Below are 9,265 nucleotides of genomic sequence, written 5' to 3' on the forward strand. Positions count from 1 at the left end.
GTTGTGTTCACAAGAATATAATAAATGTTATGTATGGTAAGTATGAAGTACTTACAATAGAAGTGGATTTTCTTAATTCTCTTTTATGTACTTCCTATGTATACAGTGTGAACTTATCCTGAATGATGTGGCTGCATTATGTCATTATTGTAAATATGGCTGTTTCTGTCATACAGATTGGGCTAAAAATTCAAGTGACACCACATCTCACAGTGACTGGTCTGATGGAATTGCTATGGCTGTTGAATATGGGGTGGCAAGTCTTTCAGAAAAAGAAAACCCCCTTGGTGATGGCAGCTTGTCCTCTGATACAGATGTAAGTTGTACTGATTTTCAGAGAAGCATGAAAGATCATAAATAGCAAACTTTCAGAGTAGGTTGCTTGCCGATCTGTAACATCTTTTAACTGCATTACTTGTAGATTCGCAGGATTACTGGGTATTTGGGCTTTGTCCATCGTCTGGTATTATAAAAGGATATAACTTTTTGGAAACTGGATGTGTTTCTATTCTCAGGTGAGGGTGTGTAAGACTCCTACTCTGTTAGGTCCATCAGAGCTAACCTCAATGACTGGACCTGTAGGTCTTGATATGAAGGTATACAGATAAGCCATGTACGAGGTGGTATCAGAAAGTTCCTGGGCTATTTTTGTTGTAACTGCTTCAGTGAAAGAATATGAGAGGGGAAGCCAAGGTCACACTCCTGCAAGCCTATTACATCAGTCTGCCACATGACACTGTGCAGTGAACATGCATTGTTTTTACACAAGTGCTTTTTCAACTTCATGTTTCATTTTTTCTGCGATGGATGGAAAAATCAAGTAACGAGTAACGTGTCTGCATCAAGTTTTGCATGGAGCTCAGTTAATCAGTTACTGAAACCCTTGAAATGCTTTGTGATGCTTTTGGAGAACATTTTTTAAGCCGGACAGTGGTTATTGAATGGCATTCATGTTTGAAGGGTGGCTAAGCGTTACTTGAAGATGACAAACATTCAGGGTGACCAAGCACCAGCAAAATGACAGAAAATATTGAAAACATTTGAGAACTCATCAACGAAGACCATCGACAAACAATTCATGAGCTTGCGCACACTGTTGGGATCAGTTATGGAGTTTGCCAGGAGATCTTAACAGAAAATTTGAACATCCATCACATTGCTCCTTCATCATGACAGTGTGCCCAAACACAGGGCCATGAGAACCACAGAGTTTGTGACTAACAACAAAATGGTTATCGTTCCCCATCCTCCATCCTCACCAGACTTATCCCCATGTGATTTTGCTGTGTGTTCTGAATGGAATTCACCCATCATCTAGTATGTAAAAGACAAAAGACCACAACGTTTCGGAGACTGGATCTGTCTCCGTCTTCAGGTGGATAGGGAAGGATAAACCTACTCAGTTGGGCCCGTTAGAAAGAGCTAGTCTCAATCACTGGACCTGGACAGATCCAGTCTCCGAAACGTCATGGTCTTTTGTCTTTTACATACCAGACGATGGGTGAAGTCCAAAATAAGCCAAAAGAAGTATAACTTAATTGTTTTAATCACTGTATCTACTTTGTCTCAGGACATAATGTGTGCAGCAGGCATGGTGGTGATCTGTGATGATGAACCTAGCCAGTTTGCTGACACCTCTGGGAATTCGGACTCACCACTGAATGTTGATCCTGAGGTTCCCCGAGCTGATTACTGGACTTGTGTACAGTGCAAGAATATGAAGAATAATCCCCTTTTCCGATATTGTGAAAAATGTTACGAGGTAAAATAGTTTTCTCTCAATGATAAAATGTAAATTGAATAACACAGACATGGAGGAGCAGTCACCAGAGAATAGGTCATCAAATTGCAGATCCATGCTGGTATAAATTTCCGTCAGTCTTATTTCCTGCCCCATGCCACACTCATTTTTGTGTTCTTTGTTGAAGCCTAATTTCTCTTATTGTTGAATCCTGCCAAGGGCGTATTCAGTCAGGCAAGTCCAAACTAAGAATTGAGGTTGTGATGATATGCATGCTGGTTGGGCATTATACAGATATCTCATGCTTTTATAGAAGAATATGTTTCATTCATGAAATGAAAGGCTAATGGGAGAAAATGTAAGTACTTTTGTATGCCATAATCCTCACATTAATTGCCTGTTAAGTGTTGGACCTTGCTGCCTCTTATGATTTCCTGCTATCCCTTTAGTGGTCTTCCTAAATTTCTTTTTCTCATTAGGGTTCTGGGCTGTAATCGGTTTCAGTACACTGTTTCTTTACTTTCTTTCTTGCTGTTTCCAGTTCATGTGGTAATTTTGTAGACTGGAATAATTTTAAAGAACTGTCAATGAAGACCAATTAACTTAGTCTTTGTATTCATAATCTTGTTTCTGCTTGTTTCAACCAATTGTTGGTCATCATCAGATGATATCAAGTACACAGTATCTTCGTAGCAAACGGACTAACATTGCAGTACAGGAAAAAACAGTATTTGTACATCGGGGGGTAAAAAATCTTAGAATATGTATCCATCATATAAATTATATGGTGTGAGAAACTGATTGATAAGAGTTATTATAAATTGTGGTTAGATGTCAGGATGTCAACAAGAATTCAAAGAGTGAAGATAATAATAATAATACCACAGTGACAAACAATACACATTTATCTGTAACTCATACACATGCTTAACTGAGTTCCCTACGACCACTTCGCCTATTCCTAGGCTTGGCTGGCAGGGTCTGTACAAGCAGGAGTGACAGAAATGGTGAATGCTGGCCATAGTTATGGGAGGGTGAGACATCTGGGCATTGGTGTGTTACCTGTGCCAGATGAGTATATCAAGATACAGAATGCCAAAGTTTAATAGTATCCGTTACACAACTTCTTCAGTCTTCCAGTCAACAGTCTGCTGTTGTAGGACTTGACTTTCTCATAACAGTGGTTATGAAGAGTTTTATCTTCTGGAATATGATGCCATGTAGTCCGTTGAAATGCAACTGATCTGCTTACTAGCTGCTTAATGCTGGTTTCTTGCTTGGCTTATTCTTTGACCCTGAAGATAGAGGTGACATGTTCTTCCAAAATATTGACTTCCAGCAGATTACATGGTATTATATCCCAGGAGGTATGACTCTTCTTTGTCTGCTCTTGGCTGTTGTGCTTTTAATATTATTTAGCATTATGTATGTCTGGAAACTTCCTTCTTATTCCATACTAAGATGGTAGTGTTGCTCAGCAGGAGTGCTATGTGTCATTGTTAACTCGTAGGAAGTTGGGCCTCTCATATAATGCATTTAAATGATGGCACCAGTATTCAGACTAGAGGCATACTAACTATGTGCTGTACCCCTCTCTGTAAACATCAGAGCTCCCTGCTTGAATAGGTATTTTGAGTGTGCATTGTGATCCCAAGCCTGTAGCAAACAATATTTTAGATAGCTAGTGTACATTTTTCATTTCCTTGCCTTTCATTTTGACATGCTGTCCACATATGTTGCCAAAGATTTATGCAACTTGGGTTTTACATGCAGCTGCAACAACTTTATTATCACTGAAACACTGTGGACATGAGTAAAAATCTCACTGGCTTCAAGTTTATGTAACAGTGTGAAGCCTAACCCAGGATTTTCAGATTGGCATACCGAATCATTACATCTCTTGTTAGGTAGTTCAGATTTATAGTCAGTAACCTCATCTGAGCTGTAGAGATGTTCTACTCTCAAACCTAAGAAAGTTCATTGGATTTTCATGAGTAAGGACTCCTTTCCCATGACAGAGTTCAGCTTCTTGATTAGGGATGAGTGGACGTAAAGATTATGAAGAAAAGTAAATCTCTTCATTATAATTGAGTTTAATTTCATAAACATTTTCTTCGCCTGTTTGCAAATGTTGCAGATTATTTTGTTTCTGTCACTGGGAATTAGGTATTGAGTATCAGAATATTGGCCACTTTCTGTATTTTTGTTTTGCTCTGAATCGGCAGAGGCAGATATGTGTGCAGTGCAATCGTTCTAAGAAGTTCCCTTGCTTTCTCAACTGTGAGATTTGTTTTAAGGTAAGTGTAGTGGCTCCTTAAGGCAGAAGCTGGCCAGTCAAAGAGAAGACACTGTTTTCAATAATATGGATAGTATGTATGAGTTGCTGTATACATGTTTAAGAGCATTAAATTGCTACTTCCATTGTGTGTCTTTGAGTACACCTTGTACCAAACCTGAAATGGTTAACACATATCTGTGTCCCTTGGTTTTGGAGAAGAAAATGCAGAATTTAACAAGACGACTTGGTTCAGAATTACATTTTATCAGCACTCATGTTTAGTGACCCTGTCTGACTCAGCTAGTAAAATGGCAGTGGGTCTTCAGATGACATCGCCATCTCACATCATGTAGTACGTGTAATAATCTGGAAACATAGTAATTGCTAGAATATCTGAACATGTTTATTTGCAATAAAAATATTCATGACTTCATATGAAATTAGAATTTAAGGAGAGTGAACATGCACATTTAAAAATTATGCTTTAGTTTGTTCCTATTAGTTATTAACCGTCTCACATGCAACTATCTTTTTAATTGACCTTTAAAATCTCTGTGTCACTGGTGTATGCACACTGCATGTTTGAACCAACATTGGTCATCTGCAGATGTCTCAAAAGTTACTGATTATACTACTGTGCTTCCATCCATAAGTTCAGATTTTGAGGTATGTGCTCATGTATCCCTTGTTCATAACAGTTATGCCACACAGCAAGAGGAACCACCTATCACCATAGGAGCTATGTATGTTGGGAAGGAAATTGTAAGCCAAGAAGTCTGCTCCCATAGGTTCTGTCTGAGAAACAGGGTAAACCACAGGGATACACGATAAGAACAACTACCTCAGGCTGCTTTTGCAAGTTGCAGACATGGGAACGTGAGGGAGAAGTTAAAAGGGAGGTGACTGCATTTGAGTTCCATCCAAATAATAGGAACAAAGGATGGCACTCTTCTGCTTCTTCCAAGATCATAGGAAGCCTGTCCCACAGGACTCCCAAGATGGATTCTCCACTAGGCCACGTAGATCCATGAAATCTGCCTCTATCTGAATACTGACTACATCCTTTCCATGTAACCATCAACTCTTGAATGTTTCTTTCCTCTCCAGGCTTCCCAGCCACTGTATCTTGTCTTTTTGTATCCACTGCTGCATTCCTGTGCCCATGTACATGACTTCTCTCCCACCCTCCTTGCTTGCCTGCTACACACGTGCGCACATGCAACTCCTCCTAGATACTACAACGTCAGCAGGTTGCAGAACTATCCTTTCCACTGCCTGGGGTAGTTACTTTTGGTTCCCTAATCTCCAGTTGTTTCTCTGTTTCTCAGAGATAGCCAGTTGAAGCAGACTTGTTGGCTTGCAAGTTCCCTCATAGCCCTGTCCTTCCCACATGTAGTTTTCTCTGCATGCTGCCTGCTTCATGATGGTTTCTCGCTTGGCTTACTATTTGTCCCTGAAGATGGAGGTGACATGTTTCTCAGAAGCATCTGTCAAGTTTCACCAGATTACATAGTGGTATATCCCAGAAGATGATACTCTTGTGGTGACTGCCCAGAGCACCTTGTCACTGTTTTACTCGAGATCACTGTTTTATAGAATGTAAATGAACATGTGGACCAAACAAAATTTATATTTTGATTTGTTGGACAGTGATAACATACATCACTCCCACTAAGAATGTGAAAATTTGGTATGGCGGCCATGGTTGCACTGTGTAAAATGCCTCCCCAATGCATTACGTGGCCTCTTGTTTGTGGCCCCCCCCCCCTAGTCTGACAGTTCATGAAGAGGTTCCCAAGCTTCACCCTGCCCACGGTAAGCCTTAAGCTGCAAACAAGATCATGTAACTTACTGCATTGTAAGATATAAAGCATACAAGAATACACCATCTACACAACAACCCTCTGTATTTTAAAAGAAAGAAGACACTAATGTATCAACATTTGTTTTTATTAAAGCTTTTATGGACGCAACATGTTTTGACCCTTATATTGGGCCATCATCAGGCGTACAATGTTCAGCTTTAACCTGCTGAACTGCATCCAATTATCATTCAGTTCACTAAATAAGGATCCTTATTGTGTTTTGGACTTAATTCAAGTACATAAATATATATAAAATAAGAAGAAAGCAGTAAAATAAGTTTTGGTCAAAATTTAACTGAATGTATTTAAATGATACAATTAAAATTAAATTAAGAATATGAGAAATTAAAAACCAGATGCTGAAGATTAAGATAAGAAAAGCTAAAAATTGTGTATTTTTGGTAGGACTCTGTGACCGTTACATGTTAACTTATTTTTGCCAGTGGAAGTGACTGTACCATAGGACGCCTGCGTAAAGGAATCTTCTCATGTGGGGTAGGTCATGACACTCCCTTAGTACTGTCTTGAGCTTAAGCTCATAATTCAGTGACGTGATGTGTATTAAGTTGTTCTATTCTTATGAGTGGAATACATGCAAGCTGATCACTATGTCTCTGTGATATAGCGGTATATTTATGTATTTGAATTAAGTCCAAAACACAATAAGGATCCTTATTTAGTGAACTGAATGATAATTGGATGCAGTTCAGCAGCTTGAAGCCGAACATTGTACACCTTATGATGGCCCAATATAAGGGTCAAAACATGTCGCGTCCATAAAAACTTTATTAGAAAGAAGTGTTGATACAGTAGTGTCTTCTTTCTTTTAAAATCAGAGTTGTTGTGTAGACAGTGTATTCTTGTATGCTTTATATCTTATTTGAGACACACAACAGGATGCAAACTATTAAGATTACTGCATTATGTTTGTAAGTTAGGTTACAAATAATGCTTTGGTGCCCATTAAACTTCAACATGTCTGTGCTGAGTGCTTACATGGTGTATAACACAGAGATATTGGGTTTTCGGACTCGTCCTGGCTTTTAAGATAACTAAGAAAGAGCTAGCCTCAATCACTGGATGATTGAGGGTAGATCTTTCTAAGGGACCCTACAGAATAGGTGTTTTCCCTCACCTGAGGACAGAAACAGATCCAGTTTCCGAAAAGTCGTGTTTTTCTTAGTTATCTTAATCATCCAGTGATTGAGGCTAGCTCTTTCTAAGGAACCCAACAGAATAGGTGTTTTCCCTCACCTGAGGACGGAAACAGATCCAGTTTCCGAAAAGTTGTGTTTTTTCTTAGTTACCTTAAAAGCCAGGACGATGGATAAAGTCCGAAAACCCAATATCTCTGTGTATAATTTGTATGTGTACAATAAACAGTTGGATCAACCATCATTCCAGTCTCTGATGACAGGAGACAAACAGTCTTTGAAATGTTGGAGAATTTCTGCATTATTATTATTATTGCTAGTGGGGTGGGACTTAAGTCCCTTGTACTGCGGCCACTTCTGGCCTATTGTACCAAGATTCTCTGCATACTGGCATGTTTGATCACTCAAAAAGTTTTCATTATTAAGCGACAGATGTTTACAAGTGTCATACCATTGCTACTATTACCACTACCTATCAGTCTGTCTTCATAAATCTATTTAGAGAGTTATATCTTCTGTGAAATAATGTCATATAGTCTGTTTAAAGTCAACCATTGTTTCAGAAGAACATGTTACCTCCACCTTTAGGTTAGAAGAATCAGCCAAGCAAGAAACCATTGTGAAAGCCAGTGACAAGCACAGCTTGCCACCTAGTTTCACGTTTTGTTTGCCACAAACATACACGCTGGTTTCTTGCTTGGGTGATATTGCACCATGAAGATTGAGGTGAACTCTGAAACAAGTTGTCATTCAACAGACTACAAGGCATTATATCCCAGGAGATAGAACTCTTCATAATTACAGTGTGAGAGTCTCAAATTCTACATAAACAAACATGTTCATGAACCAAGCCCTTATTGCTCGCTTATCCCACACTTACCTTCCTGTTGTTTACATCAAACTCTGCACTTTCCTATTCTGTAAAATTTGGGGATAAATTGTGTGAATTGTTTTCTCATGTAAGAATTTGAAACAAATTTATGTGAAGAGAAAATCTTAATTTTGAACATTTCACTCCAAAAATTGTGCTGTAGTAGCTTTGCTTTGCCCTGTATGGAGGCTGGTTAAAATGCCTCACTGTGAGTCATAGAAGGCAGTGAAAAGGGAACCCAGTGTCTGGAGGTATATAATTGGGCCACCCTGTCACTGGGGGACATAAGTAAAGGGACCTGGTCCTCCAGGTTAGGGGTTGGATGCAAGGCTGTGATAACCTTGCCCTGTAAAAAAATATTGTCATAAAATCCAAAGAAACGGAAATGGATGCTTTGTGGCACAATCTTCTAAGGAAGGCTATGGCTCAAAAAAGGCAGTTTTGCCAATAATGACAGTGATGAATATCCTTGCTTTACTCTTATCCAAGTGAATTTTATTTACAGGTTCGAAAAAATTTCTTCCCTCCACGGCCGCGTGGGAGAAAGAGAAAAAGGAGATCTTCAAATTCTGCCAAGAAACGACGCCTGACTACTTTATCAGACATCTGTGAAGAGAATGTGGTTTTGAAAAGTGGTGGTGATACTGCAGGGCCTTCAAATATCCGTACGGATAGTGGTTTAGGATCAAGTCAGGAGTTTTCATGCAGGACGGAACCTAAATGTGTAACTGATTCACAAAAAGTACCTGGGGTCCCTAGCAGTAGCAACTCTGACATATGTATGATGTGCTTGGTGAATCCAAAGAATGGTATATTTGTCCATGGCAAAATAGGTCATATATGTTGCTGTTATAAGTGTGCATTAAAAGTTTGGACAGGAGTTAGAAGGTGCCCTTGTTGCAATTGTAAGGTTAACAATGTGCTTAAGGCTATAGTGTTATGAAATTGAACTGAATTGCAACTTGCAGTTCACAACCATTTTTATTGGACACTGATTTTGAATTTGATTATTTGGCAGGTTTAATTTTATTATGGGAATGAAGTGATTTTATTTCCAGCTAATATAATCCAGATATGTTACTAGTAAAGAGACCAGCTACAGATTGGACATCCAGTTATCAGTTCCTGGTAAGGTCAGGAATTTTTGTCTTCACCACTGCTGTGTCCAAGACTGGCTCTGAGGCATGTCCGCTGGGTACCAATGGCTCTTCTTGAAGGTGAAGCATGAAGCTGGCTAACAGACACATTGTTCTAAAGTTAAGAATGCATTGAGCTATACCTCTACTGTATACATCTTCATAGTGTGGTGGTACTTAATTAAGCTCAGGGATAGCTTTACCTCATTCATGTCTCATT

The 9,265-nt window shown here is 39.1% G+C and overlaps 1 protein-coding gene across 2 annotated transcripts; it reads left to right on the forward strand.

Moving 5' to 3' along the window:
* Window positions 1-176: 176 nt before the first annotated feature.
* On the forward strand, window positions 177-9,004 carry LOC111871043 (E3 ubiquitin-protein ligase Mdm2; the record flags this gene model as incomplete). Of its 2 annotated transcripts, XM_023863773.2 has the most annotated exon segments (4): window positions 177-316; window positions 1,571-1,762; window positions 3,967-4,038; window positions 8,415-9,004. In XM_023863773.2, coding segments are annotated over 4 exon segments (842 nt in total), but the record flags the coding sequence as incomplete, so codon positions are not given.
* Window positions 9,005-9,265: the final 261 nt, after the last annotated feature.

Source organism: Cryptotermes secundus, unplaced genomic scaffold, assembly GCF_002891405.2.
Source record: "Cryptotermes secundus unplaced genomic scaffold, Csec_1.0 scaffold8366, whole genome shotgun sequence".
In the NCBI taxonomy this organism is placed as follows: domain Eukaryota; kingdom Metazoa; phylum Arthropoda; class Insecta; order Blattodea; family Kalotermitidae; genus Cryptotermes; species Cryptotermes secundus.